The sequence below is a fragment of the Crocodylus porosus genome, unplaced genomic scaffold (assembly GCF_001723895.1).
Source record: "Crocodylus porosus isolate Cpor-Errol unplaced genomic scaffold, CroPor_comp1, whole genome shotgun sequence".
Lineage (NCBI taxonomy): Eukaryota > Metazoa > Chordata > Crocodylia > Crocodylidae > Crocodylus > Crocodylus porosus.
The window spans coordinates 53,175,118-53,197,984 of NW_017728909.1; the positions used below are offsets into that span (position 1 = coordinate 53,175,118).

At 40.4% G+C, this 22,867-nt stretch overlaps 1 protein-coding gene across 1 annotated transcript in view; it reads right to left on the bottom strand.

Annotated features, from left to right (window-relative positions):
• The window catches only part of SSBP2 (single stranded DNA binding protein 2), a 222,395-nt gene that overhangs the window by 77,038 nt on the left and 122,490 nt on the right, over positions 1-22,867 (bottom strand). The window contains exon 5 of the mRNA XM_019531710.1: positions 1,687-1,776. Coding sequence (XP_019387255.1) covers positions 1,687-1,776 — 90 coding nt within the window. The remainder of the gene's footprint in view (positions 1-1,686; positions 1,777-22,867) is intronic.

Below are 22,867 nucleotides of genomic sequence, written 5' to 3' on the forward strand. Positions count from 1 at the left end.
TTTTCAAGGGAGAGACAGAGATGCTTCCCATGCGTTGGCAGAGTAAGATCGAAGAAATCCAAACAATCCTGTACCTTAAGAGAAGGAATCATGTAGGCTGTTATCATTCTGAACTTCAACTTTTTCCTGAGTTGTTCAATCTTTTCAGTCTATTAACATCAGTCTTTTCTGGTCTATAATAGATATAAATTCTCCTGTTCTTTCAGGTACTGAGAAATGTAGTGAGTAAACCTTTCCTTGAAACCGCACATATTTGTTTTATGTGTACATCTTTTTCCTCCTAATTGCCTGTATGGAAAATTGAAACTCTACTTTGTATTTTAATTCTTTGGATTTGGGGCCATAGTATCTAGTCATGGTAGGACAAGCTGATTTAGTTATATATTGTTCAAAATGAAGACTATTACATTTAATTTCTTCTTGTACTTTATAGCCGGTTAGCCAAGCAGATTTTTTTTTTAATCAACATAATTTCTGCCAGGTTCTGGGCATCTTGTGAATGATACTTGCAAACTGGGTTACCTGAAAAATCCCTTTGACTGCTATACTGAAAATCTTCACTTAGATTCTGAGTACACATGGAAAAAAATGACACTATGTTCTTGGGGACAGTTTCAGAATGTTTCTAGCTCTGCTCATGGCTATGAATCCTCCAAATATAATTCAACCTCCCCCCATGAGCTTGTGAAGAACTCCATGCAAGTGTCTATCATCACTCAGGTAACACAGAATAAAAACACAAACTGAATACTCTCAATGGCCTTTCAGATAGCAAGGTAAAATATTCTGCCACAACCACCATTTTGTGAGGTGAGCAAGTATCTTTTCAGACACACCTGTTGCTCCCTTCCTTAGTCCTTCAGTAGGAGAAGAGAACGAAGATCTTTCCCATATTCTCCTGTATTTCAGATTTTGCTTTCATGGGAAAAGAGATTCCAATCATGATCTATTCCTACATGCCAGTCCTGGACCCCTGCCTCACTCATTTTGCACTAGGAGACCAAATATTTAAAAGAAAAATTCCCTCTGCTGTGGCTCACATTAAGGAATTACTCCAAACCAAGATCTACATTTAGTCCCATCAGCTATATGGAAATATGGGAAGAGCTGGCATGCTGGGAAAAAGGGAACAGATTCTCATGGCAACTGTATCTACGTTGCACCTTGAGAGAAGGCAAAACAAGCACTAATTCCTTAGTTTGTTGTTACGTATGAGAGACCAGATTTTCAAAGGTATTTAGATGCTTAAAATGCAGAGCAGTACTTAGTTGAAACTAGGCCCCTAAATAACTACAAATCTAGCCCTCCAGCATCATCTTAAATAAAGACGTGAACACCACCAGAAGAATAGCCATCCAATTCTAACATTTCATCATGTAAGGTTATTCTAAAACTATATTAAACAACAGTCAAGCCTTCACCACAAAATAGCACAAATCTTTATCCCTGAAGTTGCGCTGTATTATGACAACTAATTCTTATTAGTCAGAGATGTCTCACTTTCCTTTTTTTCCATTTCTGTTAAAATTTGAAATTTCTGTTGAAAATTTGAGTATTAACCTTTGAATACTGTACATATTATATGCAGCACGGTTTAGAACAGGACCTTTTTACAGAGCTTCAGACAGTATGACTGAGGCTTTTTCTATGTCCTAAAATGCCTGTAATCATAATTTTTCTGAATACCTGAAAAAAACCCGGTGGTACAGGACCTACTGGCATGCCATCTCCTGGGGGAATGTTTCCTAGCACTGGACTGGGAGCTGCTGCAGCACTCTGAAAAGAACAAAGGAAAAATAAACCTTTGTCATTGCATAATAGGCATAAAACCAAAACACGGCTGTGACCAAAATGCAGAAAGTAAACTCTCTGGATATGGTATAATTTGTATTGTTTCCTCAAAAGGTAAATTGTAGTTCAGTAGTGTTTAATTTAATTCTGTACCAGCGAACTTGTTAATTTAAGTTCAGAAATATATGTCCTTTAAGGAGAAATTTGCCAGAAATTACACAGGCTGATATATGTATTATATATATTTATGTATATATGCATAGCACACAAATACATGAAAATTAGGTACGTATACAACAAACACACAGTATGCATAGTATAAAGGGACTCATATAATAGCTAGTATAGCTAATATAACCTATTAACAATTTTCAATGACTTTCATAAGTTCAGCAGACTTAATATTTAAATTATGTTTTTTTGACCAGGATTCTTTTATAAATAGTGTAGCAAAGAATACTCATGATTCTACAAGTCCCCAAAATAACCATCATGACAGATTAAAAGAATTCAGTTACATTTTTGGAAAGGCAAAGAAAAAAGTATTTCTAAGAAGTGAATCAGAGGATGAAATTAGTTACCTTTGCAAATCTTTCAAATGGAATAAGCACATAAGGAATACAGCTCCTGGCAATTTACAAGCAGGAGATCATCACAAAAATGGAAACCAAACTGTTATTGTTATCACGTACTGGAACCTCATTTACTTTTAGTTTCTAGAAGGCTGGGCAATGTGGCACCCTATAGACTAACTCATTCAGAGGCATAAGCTTTTGTATGCAACAGCCTAGTTTGTTAGATGCTATGAATGGACTTGCAGAGAGCAGGGTTACTGGACTTCATTGAGTATGTTTTCAGCAGAGACTCTGGATTCCTATTCCATTCTATACACTGGCTTTTTTAAACTTTATATCCCTCAATGGGTTAACTGTTTTGTTTATCCCCTTTGTTCTCTTCAACTCACCTTTCCCTGTCTCAACAATGCCCTCTCCTTTCTTTCCCTTTTCCTTATCTTTTGTATCTAAATGACCTTATTCTTTCCTATTTAGTACCACTGTTCTCTGCAAGTCCATTCATAGCATCTGACAAAGTAGGCTGCAGACCACAAAAGCTCATGCCTCTCTCAAGATTAATGAGTTAATCTTTCAAGTTGCCTATACAGGTGCTCACCGGTGAGGATGGAGGGGGCGGAGTTAATTAGAGCAGTTCCTAGACAGCTGCTCTAATTAAGATGGCTCACCATCATGATTATTAAAGCATTTCAAAATGGCCGTGAGATACTTCATCTAAAGTTCGTGTGATGAGGTTTAGAAAAAGCGCCCCCGCAGCCATTTTAAAATGCATGGGGTCTTAATATTTGTGACGGTAAGGTGACGCTGGAGCAGTCCAGTTAGAACATTTTAATTAGAGCATTCTAATTACAGTGTGGAGCAGACTCGATTAATCGTTCTAATGTGTTCTAATTAGAACATGAACAAGCGCGTCTATAGGCATCATAAGATACTGACACTGCCCTGCCTTCTGCCTGTCTTCAGACTAACACCACTAACTCTCTCTTTCTCTACTTTTAGTTTCTAGCTGCTTTCTTTCCTGCAGTAGATTTTGTTAGCAAAAAGGGCCAAATCATCTAGGCTATTGACAGATGTCCCATTTGTGCCAGGAGATTGTACAGGTGTATGTATCCACTGTCCCACTTTAAGTCCCTCTGAAGTATGCTGGATAAAATACAGTAGCACTTCTTCCCCAGATACCCTATTTTACATTTATTTCAAACATGTTTATCCTGAACTCCACATGTTCAGCAGGGCTGATTGATACAATACTTTAACTTTGAAATTGGTCACAAAATCAGTCATATATACCTGAGCTAGCAAGGCATTTGGTTCATAATGCATTTTTGTGCAAGATTAGCCCAATGGAGCTAATCTATAGACCCACAGTTGATAAAGATGAATTATTTACTAGAAGTTGTTCTTGAAGAGTCACTTCTCTTCATTCATGGTTGTGGGATCTGGAGCCTCTACCATCAATTGGCAGAACTTCATAAAAAAATTGTGTCTGTTTGGCTCTGTAAGGACATCATTGGTCCTGTTCATAGAAAGCAGGTACCATTTGGTACACCTCAGTTCTTTCTCCTGTCTTGCAGGGTCCTGAAACACAATATATTCTGAGGCAGAAAAGAAAGCTAGTGGGTGGTATGCATGGAAAAAGCAAGCCTTGATGAATAAATTACTACTAGGAATCTCTTTGTTCTAATGGCAGCATTTCCACTTATGAGATACTGGCAAGCAGTGCCCCTTCCCCAGCAGATGGCAGCTAAAGGGTCAAGGAGGGGCCAGGAGTTTAAGACAAATCCTTGCCAAACCAAGGATCAAACTGTAATATCAATAAATAATGCCTAGTAAAAGTATGAATAGAAATCTATGTTGCTGCTTCACAAATCTCTACAATACGGATAAACTAGCTCCAGAGGTAGCTGTGGCCATAGAAATGAATGTCTTTCATTCTATAGGAATTGGCTTTCTGGCTAAGGAATGACAACAACAGAGTTAAAATCAACAATGTTAAGTGTATATACGTTAGTGAGATGCTGAAATCAGTCACCACTGGAGCTTCAAGCTGAGAAAGACTACTCAAAGAGTGTTAAATCTTAAAGAGTCTCCCAAAATGTATGAATAAATTTTTCTTTCTTTTTTGTCCTTGGACCCTTTTTGTGGACCTCACTGTTTCCTCAGCTGAGGAGAGGGGAGACCTGGGTTACCTGGGGGACGGGACAGAAACCTGGGTTCTGGTCCCTGCCCTACAGCCACCACCATCAGTCATTTAGGCTCCTCCCTGCAGAAGGAGGAATAGACATTCTGGATTATAAGTAAATAGAATTGTCTGTTTAACAGCATGATCCAGCCACCTCAACTGTTGAGAGGTACAGGCTTTCAGACACACCCCTGCACTTAAGCATTTCCCACTGGTTATGCTTCAGCACCTCTTGACTTTCTTGATTGCTCTTTAGTGGGAACCTAGTGCCTAAATCCAATTAAACCAGGTCTGCCTTCTGGGGCTAAGTTTCAGATATTTCAGTGCCATGAGCAGAAGTGCTACATGACCAAGCTGGATCTGGCCCAGAGTGAATACTACAACACAGACTGGGAAAATACTAAAGGAATAAATCATTCTAGATGCATGTTGCTATTATCAGTAACACGGTGCTAATGTAATTTATTAAATTGATATCTAATGATGAAATTTTACATCATGGAGTCCAAATATTTATATAAAGTTTGATAAAAGATATGTTTGGTCTCTGTTACTCTATCCATCAGTAGTGGAAAGACCCAACTTTATACAGTGATTCCTCAAACAGAGCTTGGGTACACACATGAGTGAGCTCCTAGTCAGCTTTCTGGGACTCTCTCTCTAGACCAGTTCTGAAGAAAAACAACATACAGAATAAAAATAATTTCTACATATGAAGGAACCCACTATTTTTTTGTGGATTTGGGATATTGTCTGCTATGGAAGTGAAGAGGCTCTAGTTCTCTAGAATAGGAAAGGTTGAAAAGAACTGAATATTATATTGCTGTGTTGGGTGTGGGGAAGCAGCTTGTTTTTAGAGTGCAGACAGAAGTGACAATTTTTGCCCCATCTGGACACAGGAAGTGTTGTATAGCCATGTCTAAACACAAGTGCACAGCTGCAGACTGCTTTAAAATGGCTAGTTGGGCAAAAATTTTAATCCTCATTGCATGAGGGGTCAAATTAAGATGTTTCAAAACAGAACATCTTCTGTAACTTCTTTCTGAGCTGCCTCCTAGCCTCAAGCTGTTTTCAGAATGGGAGAGAGGAAAAGGAGCGGAGGGAGTTTGGTCTGGGAGTTTTTCAGCTGTGCTGGAGGGTAAGGTGGGTGTATTGGAGCCCACCCACCAGTACACCCCCTATACCTTCCAGTGCTGACTGGAGAATCCCTAGAATGAGCTCCTTCTCCTCCTTTCTCCCACTCCCATTCTGAAACAGGGACAGGCTGGGAAAGAGAAGGGGCTGTTGTGAGCGGAAACCAGTTGCAGGTTTGCAGCCATAAGCTCCCTCCCTCCTGGAACCAATAGTGAACTTCTGTTTGGTCTGGGGGATCGTTGTAACACAGAACACTTCCTGCAATGCGTTTTGAGTTAGAGTGGGACTAACTGCACTTCTGTCTGCACCCCAAGTTCTCCTGTGTATGTAATGGATCATTGGGCTCGTATAACTTGCTCTGAACATTACTTTGTGTTCCAGCAGCTGCCTTTGGAGGGCCATTGGAGAATGAGAAAAAGAACTTAGCAATGCTATTGTATGCTAAGACATGGTGATGCGAGAAAGGGAATTTCTTTGGTGACAGTGAAAGGGGGAAGAAAGCAAAAACTTATATAATCTTGTGCAACATTTTTTACTAGCAATGAGTCAAAGATGAGATATTTATTCTTAATTTTAGTAGTTTCAGGAGTCAGGTGTTGGCTATGGGGCTCTTTGCTTCGTGCTGTTTAAAACAAGTGTAATTGAGTTAATTAACTAATTTAATTAAGTTAATTAACTTTATTAAAGTTACTGTCCCCTGTGATTTGATTATAGACCATAACACTTCTGGGTGGAGTTCAGTGTTGGTTTTAACCTAGAAAGCCCTAAATGATTTTGGATCTGGTTACTCAAGGGACTGTCTGTCTCTCTGTGCAATACTGCCTCAGTTTAAAAGGAAAAGGGGTGCTGGAATGGTATTCTTTGAGAGGCTTTTGCCTCTGAAACTTGATTCTCAACCATGTCCTGTGACAGTAACATTTATTAAGCTAACAGGCACACACAAGTTTTTTTTCATGCTTTTGAAATGAGAAGGAAAATAGAGTGGTTTTTAAGCTTGGGTTATCACTATGATAGTGGCCAGTTTTGCCATTGTTCTCTTATATTATCATTAAGTATGTTGCTTATTTACATTAAGATTATTGTGAGGATATTATTTAAATGACTGTGAAATACCTACAGCCAGTGTTAGGCTCTGGAAAAAAATAAGATGCATAAAGTGCATGACAGAAATTATTATTTAAAGACCATGGCAATGAAACAGCAACACTGGAAATAAAACACTGTAATTGTTTTAATTAAGAGCTCTAGTTTTTTGTATGTAATTGTTTTTGGCATATTATATTTCTAGTCTTCAAAATACAAAGAAATGTACTGTTAAAACATGCTATGTGGATCAATAAACAAATAAAAATAGGTTGCACTGAAATATTTTGATTTAACCCATTACTGATGAATTATTCACAGGTATTCTTTTCACAACCCCTTGTTGTAGCTTATTTCTGTGTGTACTGCAAGCTGCACATCATTCATATTTTAACTTGGTTGACACCTTAAATATTTGCAATTTTCTCTCCCTGCATTCCCTAAAAAAATGAAATGACAGACTTGAAATTGTTTAATCTCTTCATAAAATATTCTACCTCTTTAAAAACAAACTTTTATTTTGATTTTATATTAAGATACCTTTTTACAATTAATAATGTGATTTACTAGTCAGAGAATTTAATTTAATTGGTTTGATCTATTCAGGCATTCCCAGACAACAAAATAATCATGGAAATAAGTGAAGAATGAACCATAAGTCTATCATCAGTAGCTATTGAGGCCATTTGTTTATACTGTTTTTTTACCAAAGTAGTTTTAGTCATTAAATAAATAAGAAAACAACGACTAATTAATTACTTCAATAATTTACTGTGCAAAAATATCTGAATCTTATTTAATAATCTACACAAAAGCACCTTTGAAGCTGTTCCTTTTTTTGCAGTTTTTACAACATGTTGTTCACAGTGTCTTGAAGACAAGTCTGTGAGCCTGAATCAAGGTACAGTAAAAGCACTGTTTTCTGGCACAAGTAGGAAATGGGGGGTGCCGGGTATATAAAAATTCTGGTTACCTGAGGCCGGTGGTTTTCTGCTGGAAGCAGAGAGGGGCCAGGGAGAGAGGGAGCAGCGGCATCAGCTGGATGCAGAATGGCACCAGTGGACATGGATGGTTTTGCCAGATGTAGAACGGTGGCAGTACAGGGTGGTGGGTGGTGGCAGTGGCCGCTGCGTGCGAGCTTCCCCCACCATCCACCCCGCATCTGGCCGACCAGCCAGAAATTCTGGTTAATAGAGTAGTCTGGCTAGTAGAATGCTAGATAACAGAGCTTTTACTGTATTTCTATAAGGAAAATGACTGGACTTCAGTTAATCCATAACTATTCTAATCAAATTCATTAATCAATATGCCCATTTGATTTTAGATTTACACCATAATATTTACATCTTTTTTTCTATAACAAAGTTTGTCTTGGAACTGATTTAAATTAGCAGGCTGTTTAATTTATCAGAAGTTTTTAAATCCCAATGAAATTTTTCAAAGAAGTATCTTTGCTTTCCTTTAGGTGGAATTCTTTTAGAAGAAGATACAGAGACTGTGACATCATGAATAATAACATTGCTTACTTACTGCATGGTGTAATACAATTTAACAAAAAAAATTTGAAAAGCTTGTAGCCTGGAGGTAATAATTTGTCTTGTATTTCCATGGGACAGTGCTTAATCCAAGTAGGGTTGAGTAGCTCATAAAAATGTTACACTGACAGTCTCCTAAAAGCCCCTCAAGATCTCAGAAGAAAAGACACTGACTAAGATGCAACGCTTGGATAAATCAGAATGTAATGTAGAAGAAAAGCAGGGATCTGCAGAATTCAACAAGAGGCAAATATTTCCTTAATCACTGGCTTTCTTTTTCTTATAAGTAAACAAAGTCACTTTGTCACGTGTTCTCACTAACAGGCACTCTATTACATAATCAAAACAAGATAATGTTATAAATGGTTGAAAATTACCTCCTCTATTATGTACTGTGCTTACATTAATAGGAATAGTTCTTGTTTCATTAGGTGTTGTTTTCACAGTTGATACAATTAGCTTGGGTTTCTGAAGGCCACGCACTACATGCTTTGAATAGAACGTACTGAAAACAGCATCTGTTTATGTTGGTTGAAGAGGGAAACAGGAGTTATGTCTCTGTAACAGCCTCTCTCAAACATTTTTGTCAATGCAGAACATAGATGTATTTAATTCAGCTTTACACAATGCTATTCACAACTTTGCCAGAATGGAGTAAATTCTTTTGATGGGCAAGTAAAATACTAATTCCTTGTTCTTTTAGGATGGCAAAGGTGGTGATGTTAATTTTATGTTTGGGCTGGTAAGTTTTCAAGATGAGTTTTTAAGGGCAGGTTATTTTGATTACTGGGGCCCGGGCACACAAGCCAATAATTGTAAGGCAAAAGGGAATAGTATATAGAACATGGTGGCCACTTCTTAGTAATTGCCTGTATGCACATACTTTTTTCAGGGTAAATGATAGTTAGCCTGGGTTGTAGCATGGAGCAGTTACTACCCTCCAAATCCCCTTTTCCTTCACCGTAACTTGTTAGTGTCCTGATGCTCTAAAATGGTAACTTAGGGTTTCTATACACATGTTCTGGGGTGGAGCAGGGTGGGGGTGGGGGGAGTACTTTAATTAGAGCAGCTCTGAAAGCTCTCTCAGAGTCGCTCTAATTAAATTGCCTACAGCATCACAGGCAGGCAAGGTTCTTTGGGCAGATGAGGTACCTTTTATTAGACCGACTAAATGGTTGGAAAAGTCTTTGCAAACTTTCAGGCATGAACACCCTTCATCAGGCATGCCCAAAAGCTTTCAAAGAATTTTCTTCCAACTACAGTGAAAGCTGTGTTATCAGCACTGTTAACTAGCATGCTGGCTTGTAAGGGAAAAGCGAAACCAGAAGTGCCCACTGAGCCCCCATGACGTGGGGCAAAGCAGCCTGCATGGGTCCCCCCTCCCTGTCCCTTGGGGCCTGCAGGGCCCCTGGGAGGGGTGGTGATGCAGCAGGAGAGGCAGCGATGCCCCAGACGTGGCGGGAGAGGTGGCGGCCTGAACAGGCAAACACATCTGTTCACGCTGCTCAGTTAACTGACATATTTTGTTATCCGGTACCCTCCATTTCTGGGGGGTGTCAGATAAGAAAGCTTTTACTGTATTTAGTTAGTCTAATAAAAGATATCACATCTACCCAAAGAACCTTGCCTGCCTATGTCCTTAGACCAACATGGCTACAACCAACAACCTTGCAGCGTCACATGTTTCAGCATTCCATGCTTCAATATGGCAGCAGGGACACTTGAACTAAAGCTTATTTGACAAGCTTTAGTTAAAGCACCCCGTCACCATTTTGAAGAATGGGACACTAAACAGAAGTGACATGGAGGCTGCTGGAGTGCATTTAATTGTGTTCCAGCATACTCGATTAATTGTGTCTGCTCTGAGACGTCCAGCATGTCTATAGGTGCTCATTTAACAGCAATTTAAGTTTGAGGGAAGTCAATTAAAAAACAGAGCATCCACGCAACTACAGCATATTTTAATTCTCAAAGGTAGATATCTGCCTTATTCACGAAGAGAGGGAGATGTTGGAAAAAGAGAAAAAATTAGGGGAAAAAGGGTGCAGAAACAGAAAAATAATCCAAAAAAAAAGGGAGGATAAATACAAAAGGGAAAGTTAGTACAGAATATGTGAAAATATTCAGGACATTATGCAATATTTGAATATACCTGTCAACTAAACATTCAACAATGACAAAAACTTTACATCAGTTATTTGTTAAATTAAGTTGGCATGCACTGTGGTCTGGTGACTGTCACTGATATAATAGAACTCAGGGTATGAGCTAATGAAGAAACTATGGAAAATTCAAATTGGATGGGGACTGACTTTGTGTCAATTGTTCAGCAATTTCAGTCCTTCTGCCCATTTAAATAAAGGCTAAACCATGACAATTAGCCCTGTTCCATTCAGGATTAAGCTACTCTAGTTTAGTTTGTGGTGAGTGTGTCTACACGAGACTCTTCAAGTGCAGTAGACTAATTCTATGGTACATTAGCACTGTGGGCAAAACCTGTGCTAATGCAAAGTAGAATTAGTCTACTGTGCATTAGCATCATCTAAAATGCATGCATCAGTGCCACTGAGCAGTAGCATTTAGTTAGCACATGTTTTTACAGGTATTAAACTAAACATGCAGTAACCACTGCACATTAATGCACATGTAGATGTGCCTAGCTTCTGTTTACCATGGAGTAAGAAGAGTAGGCAGATGAACAATTGTGCTGAAACAGGTGATGCACCTCTCAACTGGCTGTATTTTGTTCATCTGTCCTCATCCTAAAGCAGAGATTTTCAACCTGTTTTAGTAAGTAAATCCCCAACAGCTGGGCACAGAGTGGGGAGAGGAGGGGATGGTTCGTGGCAGTGGTGGCTGCCATATGTGAGCTTCCCCCTCTTGTGTCCAGCCAGCCAGGAGGTACATGTGTGGCCTGCACAGGGGTGCTGTTGCCCTTGCCCCATCCCTACTCCTAGAAGGTGGCGGTGCAGGGTGGTGAGTGGTGGTGATCCGTCACCTAGGGCCTTCCCAAGTACCCCCCAGGGGTACAAATACCCCTAGGCTATAACCCCTAAGGGGTCCTAAGGGATCATTCCTGGAGATGCATGTTAGAGTAACCCTTAAAATAGCATAATTTATGTTATAGCTGGTCTTGCTCCCAGGTAGTTCCAAGATAAGAAGACATAGAAAGGTGGTTTAGAGCCATCTTCTCCTTCCTCTCCTACCAGTGTCAAATGTGAACATAGCACAAGTTAAGTCCAGTGTGATTCTTTTCCATGGATACACAAATGGGCCTCTGAATTGGCCTACAGAGAGACAGTGAAAAGGGGATAATTCAAAGGGTGCTTATCCTTTAAAGCAGGGGTGGGCAAAATACGGCCCACAGGCCAGATCCAGCCTGTGAGGCCATTCTATCCAGCCTGCGGGGACCCTAAAAAATTTAGAAAATTAATATTTCTCTGTCTTTGTTTCCTGTCAAAAATGACAGGAACCAAGGGCAGTAGGACCGAGGGGAAGCCCCGGGTGGGCTCCTGCAACAGCCTGGGACCATGTGGCTTCCCTGGCACCGGGAACCTCAGGTAAGGGTGGGGGGAAAGGGCAGGGAAGGAGTCTGGGGAAAAGCTAAGTGTGGGGAGAAGTGCCCCCTCGCTTGCCCTGTGCCCAGCGTTCCCTCCTGCAGTTGCTCTCAGCCTGCCTGGGACTGTCCAGAGCAGGTATAGGCAGCCACAGGCAGGCTGCAAGTAGCTACAGCATGGGGCATCAGGCATGGGGCAGGGCTGCTTTCCCCCCCCCGTGGGTAGATGAGATATCTTTTATTAGACCAACTAAATGGTTGGAAAAAAGTCTTTGCAAGCTTTCAGGCATGAACACCCTTCATCAGATATGCCTGAAAGTTTTCAAAGGACTTTCTTCCAACTACAGTAAAAGCTGTGCTATCCAGCACCTTACAAGCCAGCATGCTCTATTAAGCAGCATGCCAGCTTGTAAGGGAAAAGAGAAATCAGAAGTGCCCACCGTGGCACTTCCAGTTTTGCTGAGCCCCCATGGCCCAGGGCAAAGCAGCCTGCACGGTCCCTCAGGGCCCACACCAGATTGCAAGCTGTCCCTGCTGCCAGCCTGGGTCCCGCGCTGGCTCTGGGCTTGCCCATTGGGGTTGTGCATGGCGGCAGCAGCTGCGGCCCCTCCGCTTACAGTGCCAAGAAGTGTTTGCTGCTGCTGCCTGCCCAGAGCTTGCGGGCTGGGCAGCCCTGAGGTGGCGGTGGCAAACACTGCCCGGTGCGGCAAGCTGGTTGGCCACAGCTGCTGCTGCCATGCGCAGCCCCGATGGGCGAGCCCGGAGCCAGCTTGGGGCCCAGGCTGGCAATGGGGCAGGTTACAAGCTGGTGCTGAGCACAGGAAAAGTGGTCCCTGCCCTGCCCCATGCCTGGTGCCCTGCGCTACAGCCACTTGCACCCCGCTTCATGCTGCCAGTCCCTGCTCAAAACAAAACGAGGGCAGGGGGTACATGGCAGGATGTCCTGCTTGTGCCCCTTGCCCCCCATCCAAAGCCCCTGCCACCCAGTCCCTTGCTCTTCGCCCTGTAGCTGTCAGCAGCTACTTAGAACCTGGGCCAGCTGCAAACATCTGCTGCCTCTCTGCCCTGGCCCCTGCCTGTTTCTGCTCAGGACATCCCTGCATGGGCTGTGAGTGGCTGCAGCAGGGAGCGCTGGCCATGGGGCAGGGGAGGAGCTGCTTTTCCCCACACTCAGCACCAGCTCATTCCCTGCGGAGGAGCAGGGTGTCAGGGCTGTACGTTGCCCTCCCCTGTTTGTATCACTGGGCTGGGGGGCACTGGGAGTGAGCAGGTGCATGGGGCCCACACTGGTGTCCTGGGGCCAGTGCCAGTAGGGTGCAGAGCAGGGTGGCAGGAATACAGAGACCTGGGTGGCAGGGGCTCTGTGGAGCTGGGCCAGCTACCCCCTCTCCCTGCTGGTGCAGTCCAACCCAGCTCCACAGACCCCTGCCAGCCTGAGCCCCACCAGTGCTGGCCCTGAGACACTGGTCCCAAGATGGTGACCAGGGGACAGAGCACCTATCAAGGGGTGGGGCTAGCCATACGGCCCTCAACAGCTTGCCAAAACTGGGTAAGTGGCCCTCAGCCCAAAATAATTGCCCGCCCATACTTTAAAGAGATCTGAAGTTTCTGGAAAGACTTAATTTCTTTAAGTGGCATCTTGACTACAATCAGGTTCTCCCTGATTTTGGGATTTCTCTAGCTATCTGGATACTAGGTATAGATGCGTTCTCCTGCACTCCTCATTATATCTTAACAGGCATCAAATAAGGAGAGGGACCAAATTTTTTTGAGACGAATTTTTGCTGGAACCTGAAACAAGTAGAAATTCACATCAGCAGTTGACTGGTTGAGAATGCCTCACTAAAGATGCCCCATACTTAACTTTGCTTTAGTATTGATAGGGTAGTAATTACCAGTACTAACACTGGTGGGAACTAACACTGGGAAATGTACTAGTGTCAGACATTTTTCTGCCCATATAAGCCACTGTGGTAAAAAGGTGCTGTGCCAGTAAAAGCAATTCAATATACATGTACTTTAAAAAATTAAAAATGGCACTAATGCTATACGTAAAATTTCTAGTGCCGATGTAGCTAAAGAAAATTCTCATGAAGATTTCTAACCTTTTTTCACATGAATTGGATGAGCTGGGAAAAAAAGTAACTTCCAAGTAAAAAACTGGCAGCAATCCAGATTAATATATTCTATATAATAATATCCTGATGCCAAGGTCAAGAAGAAGAGCTGCATGATTTTTACAGTTCACAGAACATTAGTGTTTCAGCAGCATCTACTGAAACTATTCTGTGGAATAAGAACGCCTACTATTCATGTTTCTTTTGCAAAAGCTCAAATCACTTTAATGATAAACCTGAAAGCTTTTCTTTGATTCCACAAAAATTTCAAATCTGATTTAGAATGAGAATTAGAAAAGGCTGTTTAGATACTTTGAACCAACTTAAGCAATGCCCAACATATATATATATATATATATATATATATATATTCTTTTTTTCTTTCTGAAGCAAGATTCAAAAGGAAGCTAGGTCCAGGGTTCAAAGAAGTCAGTAAATTCTTTTCCTTTGACTTCCAGGGAATTTAATCAGGGCCATGGCTTATAACTGAGGTCAAGAACCTATGGCCTGTGGGCTCGATTTAACCAGTGGAACCTTTGGGTCCAGCCTGAGAATGTCGGGCTTTAGCAGCAGGGGACATCTTCCATGGGCTCTCTCCCAAGGTCACTGCAGGGATAAAGGAGCACTGTAGGTGTTTTCCTCACATGGCTGAGGAGACAAGTAATTGTGGAGGCAGGATCCTAATGCCTGCCAGCTAATCTTCAACCTGGGATGGGTCATTCTGGCTTGTCGCGTTTACATTCTGTGCATAAATGTGTGTATGTGCATGTATGTGGATTACACATGGAACCGATAGCACCATATATTATTAGCTACCCAATACTTCCCATTATAAGATTTTATTTTCAGTGGATTATACTTTACCCATTTGGCTGAGATTTTTCAAGCTTAGTGGCTACCTTGAGTTCACTTTTTATTTAACTGAAATTTTCAGTTAGAATGGTACTTCCATTTTTTAAATAATATTCAAGTTTGGGATACTGTTTTGCAAAAGTTAAAAAAATGACAGTGGCCTTTTCTTTGAGATCTAAAAACTTCATGCTTTTGAAGAAGGACCTGAAATTTGGCAGGATAATCAATAAGCCAGGGATATGCCTTCAGCTATTTCATTCAAAATTTCCACAAATTTGGTTAAGTTATGATATTGAAAACATGAGTTTTGCACACAGAGACCTAAGGCCAGCTTCTGTGTCTGTGTGCAAGCCTATTAGACACTGGTTAATTTCCTAAAAACAGTTAAGCCAAGATGGCTTTTTAGGGACCTGAGTAAAGTGAATAGGATTGCACTAAGACTTGTAGGGTATTTATATACATGGTCCAGGAGTGGGGGCACGGTGGGGAGGGTGCTTTAATCACAGTGGCTCCAAGAGCCGCTCTAATTAAAGTGCCTGGAACTTCATGTGTATCAGCATCCCTGCACTGAAAACTGGTGGCAGAGATGCTTTAACTAAAGCTTGTTGAACTAGCTTTAGTTAAAGCGCCCTCACTGCCATTTTGCAGTAATTACAGCATATCAGAGCAGCCTTCCTGCACATGTATAGCAGCCCAGAAATGTTAAATACATGGAAAAGGTGGAATACAATCTGGCCCTTAGAATTTATCAGATATTTCAAAAAGTCTGTTTTCACTTAGCATATCCCATCCGCTTATAACTTTTATACATGAACTAATTGCCCATGTACTAGTCCTGCGAAGTGACAAGAGTATGCTTCACTCCAGAGGTACAGAAGGACATTCCCTCTAGCTACTGTTACCAGCTACCTGGAGCTTCACTGAGATTAGGAATTAAAATTGACTTTTCTTAGACCTGTGGTAGACATGTGCATGGCAGGACCCCATGGTTTTGGGGATCAGATCCCAATAGCTGCCTTCCAGCTCGTGATGGCATGTGGAGCCTGGGATCATTATCCTAGACTCCACCTGCACTGACAAGTTCAAGTCATATACCTGACTGGGCTGTTGGTATCTGGTTTTGAATTTGCTGAGTGGAGGAGCCAGTCGGCTCCTTCTGCTTGGCACTTGCAAAACTTGCATGCCTCTATGGGGACTGGGGCAGCCCAGCATCTGGAACCAGGCTGGGAGTCTGCAAATGTCAGACATAGGGAGCCAACCTACCCCTACCCAGCACTTGTAGACCTGTGTCTGGTAGCCTTGTATATAGAGCTTTGAATTTGCCAAGCTGAGGGACCCAATCATCTCCCCCCTTCTGGCATTTACAGACTCCCACCCGGTTTCACGCCATGGGTTACCCCAGTCCTGATGTTGAGAATCAGTTGATTGTCATCATGGGGGCAGGACATGCCATATGTTCAATTTAGGGTGCCCCACAAACCACCCATGAAAATGTTGTACATTATATGTGGAACATCTCTGTGGCAGGTTTGATATTTTATGGTGCCATAAATTGGCCATGTTACCATTTATGGGACTAAATTGCCATTTATGTTGCAACTAACATGTTAATCATGCCATAAATTTAATGTTTTCCAGGGGCTTTAATGACCCTTTTCTGGCATCCAAGCTGTGTGGATGAAGCAGGTGTATACCTGAATGCAAAAGGAACAAAATCCAAGAAAGCAGCAGATTGAGCTAAGAAATGTGATGAGATTGGGACTTGGTGGGTAAGACAAGCTATAATTGTGATCAGAGGAGTGGGGAAATATTAAGTTTGAGTAAAGAGATGACTCAGAACAGGGGTCAGGGAATATTAAAATATTATTGGCAAAAGACTGAGGTTAGGAGCCCAAGGTTGGTGTGTGGAGGTAGGGACTGGCTAGGCACAGAGACTAGAACTAGCTGCTAGTGAGGGCAGTGGGAGAGATCTGGGAAGAAGTTAGTGGGAGAAAAACTGGTATGTGGATGCTAGACAATGAGGAGAGGAGATAGGAGACTGGGACTTGGAATTAGTTGGAAGGGAATGGATGGCAGGACGGGAACAAGGTGAGGAGGGATATTTAGATTATGGGATCTGCCACAATACTATTGTTATCCCACACTTAGAATCTAATGTTCATGAATATCAGTAAACTTCACCAGTGGGATATATTCTAGAACATTAAACAGGATAAAATCTATACCTAAATCTTTTTTATTTGATGTATTTATTTTCTCTGGGAAATTGGTTCATTTATTTCTGGCCAGAGACAACTCTGATCATATTGTTACTGTTTCTAATTACATGGTTTCTGCAATGAGTCAGAGTATCTCTTGCTTTTTGAGTTTTATTTAAGGGAGTAAAGAGATGTAGGTATACCCTCAAATTTTTGTGTAACCTGTCTGGATTACGGGTTTGGATAGAGGGGAACAGAGGTTCCACAGGGCCACTGCTGCCATAATGAGCAAATAGCTGAGGGAGCAAAGAGCAGGCAAAACCTTACTTGAGCCTCATCATTTCAAAGTATCTACCAGTCAAGTTGGGTAGAAGTCCAGGAGTATTCTATACCTACAAATGCCTGTAGGAAAGTACTTTTTTTCTAAAGGAAAGGGAAGCTGAGTAAATTATAAATCCTAACTAGGCCTCATTCACCCACGAGTATTAACAATGTCTCAATCCACACTTAGAGAAATAGCACTGTATTTTCAAGGTCTGTTCTTTGTTACTTTTCCCCCCATAAGAACTTAGTTATTTAAATTTAGGGTTCTTGTCTTTCATTCCTTCATAATAGGCACAAAATGCGGCATGCAAGGAGAACTTCAGGGTTTTTTTCCCTTTGAAAACAATTCTTACAGGATTCCTTTAGCTTCCACAGTATTTATTTATTTGATTTATATGCTGCCCTTTCCCAACAAGGCGCAGGGGGACTTACAATAAGAGAAACAGAATACTTATAAAACAGGAAAATGACAGAACAATTTAAATAGAACTTAGCATATCAACATAAGACAGAGATCCTCTAAACAATATTTCAGCCCTGCTTTGCTTGCTAAACCCCTACCCAAGCAGGAAGCCCTTATAGTGCTTCAGAAATATGTCCAGGTTCTGGTTCTGGCAGGCCTAAAGAGGGAGTAGTATGTGCACACTAGATTTGGAGTTGCTGAAGACAATTAGCTTTTCTAAGCCATCAGAAGCAATGTTAATTTTCAGAGCAAAGACCTACAAAAACATAAAAGTGGTCAAACACCTATCCATACTTGGTAAACTCACTTTTCTAAGTTTTGGACTTATTTTTTGCACCAATATAGCGTACTCTCCAAAACAGTTACTAGAATTAAAAAAATTCAGAAACCTTGATATTAAGTGAATTGTACTGAAACAATCATATCCCTGAAATTTATCCTTTATTTATAGTATTTAGTTTTATAAATTAAATTCTATTAATAAACTTTGTATTATTTTCCTTGGCAGTCTTCCTGTTGACTATTGAAAGTCATATAGTAGTCTTATGGAGTCTTATGCCCTTGGCTGAAATGAAGGCTAAATTGTTTTTTGGATGAATGATAAATAGATCCTAATGGAGAATGCCTGAAACACTTTTACACTATTAAGTCAGTACAGCAAGTTACTGGAAGACAAATGTAGTAGCTGATAATACAGTTAATGTTTATCTTAGTATTTGCCAGAATTATTTATTCTATACAAGAAGGCAGAGGCTGAAGAAAATATATGAGTCTTAGATCCATATTCAGTACACTATAGGTATATTCAGAGACCCAGCAAAATGTTGCAACTAAAACATAATTTATTCCTAAAGCACAAGAATTAACATAGGGTTGCAACCTGGTATTAAGGATGATTTTGAAATAGTAATAAAAAAATGAACAAAACAATTACTCTTTTATTGAAAAATCACTGAGATTTCTAACCTGAATGAGTTTAGGTGTCTTCTTTTAATTATGACCTAAGAAGCAGTAATACAACACTTCCCATGTACATAATATACAGGAGTCAAAATGTAGTAGCTGGAGCCAAATCAGGGGATTTTTCACAATAAGGATATCAAGAAAATCAACATATAAGCAATATTAAACTTAACTAAGATGGACTACTCATGTAACATGATTATGTTCTACCTTTCAATTTCAACATAAATAATACAGAGATCAAAAACAAAATTTTGATATCTGTTGCCAAATGATCCACATACTATTTATTTGTGTTTTGGTAGTACTTCAGAGAGCAAGGAGATTCTGCAGGGAACCAGTGCCTGTTGCAGGGATGCGCGGGGAGTGGATTGCAGCACTGCCTAGGCCCTGGCCCTGCACTGTCACTGTCCCGTGATCCCTGCCCTGGCCCTGCCTGCCCGTCCTGCTCCCAGACTTCATTCCCCACCTGCCAACAGCCCCATCCCATCTGTCCAGCCAAGCACATTCTGCCTGTGGGGGTCCTGGGTCAGTCTCCATGGAGACCCTTCTTGCCCGCCCATTCCATTTAGCACACCTGGTGGTGGGTGCAGGGTGGCTGGGCCTAGGGCTGGATAGGATCAACTGAGATCTCCCTGAACCTCCCCCACCTTTCCCCCTGTATCCCCCAGTCATGTTGGTCAGGGTGAACAGCCATGTTGGAGGAGGAAGCCAGCTCAGCACCACTCTCAACAGCTCACCAAAACTCCTTAAGTGGTCCTCCTGCTCAAATAATTGCCAACCCCTGGCCTGTTGCATTGTATAGGCATATTCTAAATATCAGCACTTTTTGTACAAGGGCTATATTTGCAAAGGATCTTCCATTTGTGCAAGTGCAGATCAAATAATTGAACATCTTTCAAACAAATTCAAACCAACTTCCAAGAGAAGTGGTGCTGGCCCCTACCCTGGGGGTCTTTAAGAGGAGGTTAGATGAGCACCTTGCTGGGGTCATTTGACCCCAGTACTCTTTCCTGCCATGGCAGGGGGTTGGACTAGATGATCTACTCAGGTCCCTTCTGACCCTAGAAACTATGAAACTATGAAATTCATCTGAAAGTGCATTTTCACACACAACACCACTCCATTTACACCAGTTGAAGATCTAGCCCACAAAGGTGGGTTCATCATCACATTATGTAAAAGAGCACATTCTTTGAAAATCTCGCTCAGATTAATCTCTGGTGCATTTTTATTGATTTAATTAGGCATGTGATATTTAGTTTTGGCTCTTTTATGAAAGTGTATTTGTGCTTAAGATCTGAAAGATGTCATTGGGAAAACAGCATTGTGATGTTCCATTTTTATTATTTCTCAGTTATTCCTGATCAGGTTTACTCAATTTACAAATAAATACATAGAATTCTAATTGTTCGCCCTACATATATAACCCAAGATCTGAAAATCTATTTGAAAAATGAAACGGCGCTCTATTTTCTCCATCTTAGACAAACACCATCACCAATAATACAGATTCTGTCATTGACCTATAGTAATAATTCCATTAGTAACAAGCCACAGCTTGGCCAGCTAGCAGGAGTAAAAAGTTATTTTTACCAAAACAAGTAAACATGAATATAGACATTATGACTCAGGATACACTAAGGTAGAGATCTGTTGAGTAAGGACATTCTGAGAACCTGCCTGCCTGCAAGGCTATTTGTCTTTCAGTGCAACAACCCATCTCACATAACACCTTCACTACAATGGGACCTTCACTTAATGTGAAATAGTATTATAATTTGTTTTAGTCTACTGCCATGTTCGATCTGCGATGGGGTCATTATATTTAGCTGAGATAGTGACATTCTATTACAGAATTCTATTATAGAACTGCATCTGTGCATGACTTTGGAAATATACTGTTAAATGCAAGTACTCAATTGAAAGTATAACATAAAGGATTTATAAGGAACTCCATTGATTTTAAGAGTATCAAACATTTGTCTAAAGACTGGATTGAAATGTAATCTCATAGCTAGTCAGTCTTCCCAAGGACTATTTTATAAAGTGATTAATGTAAATTATTTCTCTAAAGCACAGCATGAAGAAATCAGATATTTTAATAAAGCTTTATTTATTAATTGAAAATCTGCAGTTTTAGTAGAAAGGTGAAAAGAAGATCAAATCCTAAATAGCAAAATGTATAAAAGCGTAAAGTGGAATAATAAATTGTAGTATAAACACAGAAAAATACATACTAGAAGTCATCAAACTATTGGCTATCCTCTAATAATTTAAGAACTGTACAGCTACTCATGACTATATTTGTAAACTGACAGCATGATATATGAATCTTTGGGTTTTTTCTTTCTTTTTTATTATTTTTATTGTTGTTTCTATCTTTACCTATCATTTAGTTATTATCATCATAGAGATGACAACAAAAATGCTTCCAGAACATACTTTCCAACTGAAATAACAGGAAAGTGTCCTACCATTTAATAAAGTACATCTCTCTATACAAAGCATAGAAACACTAAATGCTAACTAACTGCACACAGAAGTGAGTTACATATCTTACAATTTGTTAAAATGCATAAGTATCATCAGATTAATCAGTAATAACAAATGTTACTAGAGGACACAGACACATTTCTGTTACAGCTTGGAGCTGAGTTACAATGATATTTCAATGAAATGACTTCTTTCCAGAAGTGACACACTCCTCCAGATTCCCTGGAGACCACGATTGTTTCGGTCTGCTGACTTAACAACCAGAAAATACTCACTGCGATGGTTTTTTACAAGCTGCACCTCCAAATCACATCTCTGCTGAATATCTGACATCCCAAACAATGATTTTAACCCAACATATTCTAAAACATTAGGAATTTGTTTGAATACAAATTGGAAAGGAGGGCTTACTGAGAATTTTTAGTATTCAATTTGTACAAGAACATAATTACTTCAGTTAATATATGTAATATTACAGATGAAAAATCTCAGATCAGTGGTTTATTACTTCTGCAATTAAATACAGGATTTGTCTGAAAGAAGAAATTCTAAGCTTAAAAATAATGCTTCTGATCTACAAGGCAGCAAAATAATGTACATAAACAATTATAATGTTGTCAATAGTAATCAGGGCCATGATAGACTGTACAGTTTTTAAATCATAAGGTAAGAAAAGGGAAAGATTATTGTGGCATATGTATGTAAACGGTGGCTTGTGTTTTAAATTCAGGATACTGACTAGTTTGTGAAATAATTATTCCAAGAAATATCAGATGCTGATCAATTATAATGGCATCTTTTCTTCCATCAGGAGAGATTCAGGAAAACATCTCAAATTAATTCCTATACTATGGTTATACCACCTGTTGATTTTACATACAAATGAAATTGCCCATGTTTTAAGTATGGTATACCGTATAAAACCTGCTGATCATTCATTCTATGCTCCTTCTGCTCCAAGTCTGTTCTCTGTTGCTATTCTAATTCATAATTGGTTAGTAAAATCATGATAATAAAATTCAGAAGCCAATCCTGTCTTATAACTGCTCCTTAATGGGTTACTTCAGTACAAAACTACTGATTACTATGCCTTAAAATTAGTAAGTGCATACGCATTTTATTGTTTGAAAAAGAGAAAGGCAATTTAATTTTCAGATAGCAATTGTATTCTATTTAGGTTCTCCCACTACAGCATTATGTATAAATATAATGCTTATTTATACATGCTTTCCAAACTTAAAAATAAAGGCTATTAACATTGGTCAAGGAAAAACCATGCAAAACTAATTAACTAATCAAAATTAAACTCTTCCCATATGCCGGAAAATAGGTTGAAGAAGTAAGTTTTCCATACCAACTGAACATGGGTGAGATTTGTGATCACGCTTCGTTTCTGTGGGAACAAATTCCAGAATCTTGTGTAATAACAAGATGGAGGGACTACTGCCCCTGCTGGCCCGCTGAACGGCCCTTGCAAAGCCGGCGGACCAAGGCACTTAAGGGGGCACTTAGGGAACCCACCTCTGCCCCAGCCCTGGCACAATCTGTGGGCAAGGCAAGAGCCCCCAAGGGCACACTTGCCTGCCTGTACACTAGTGCCA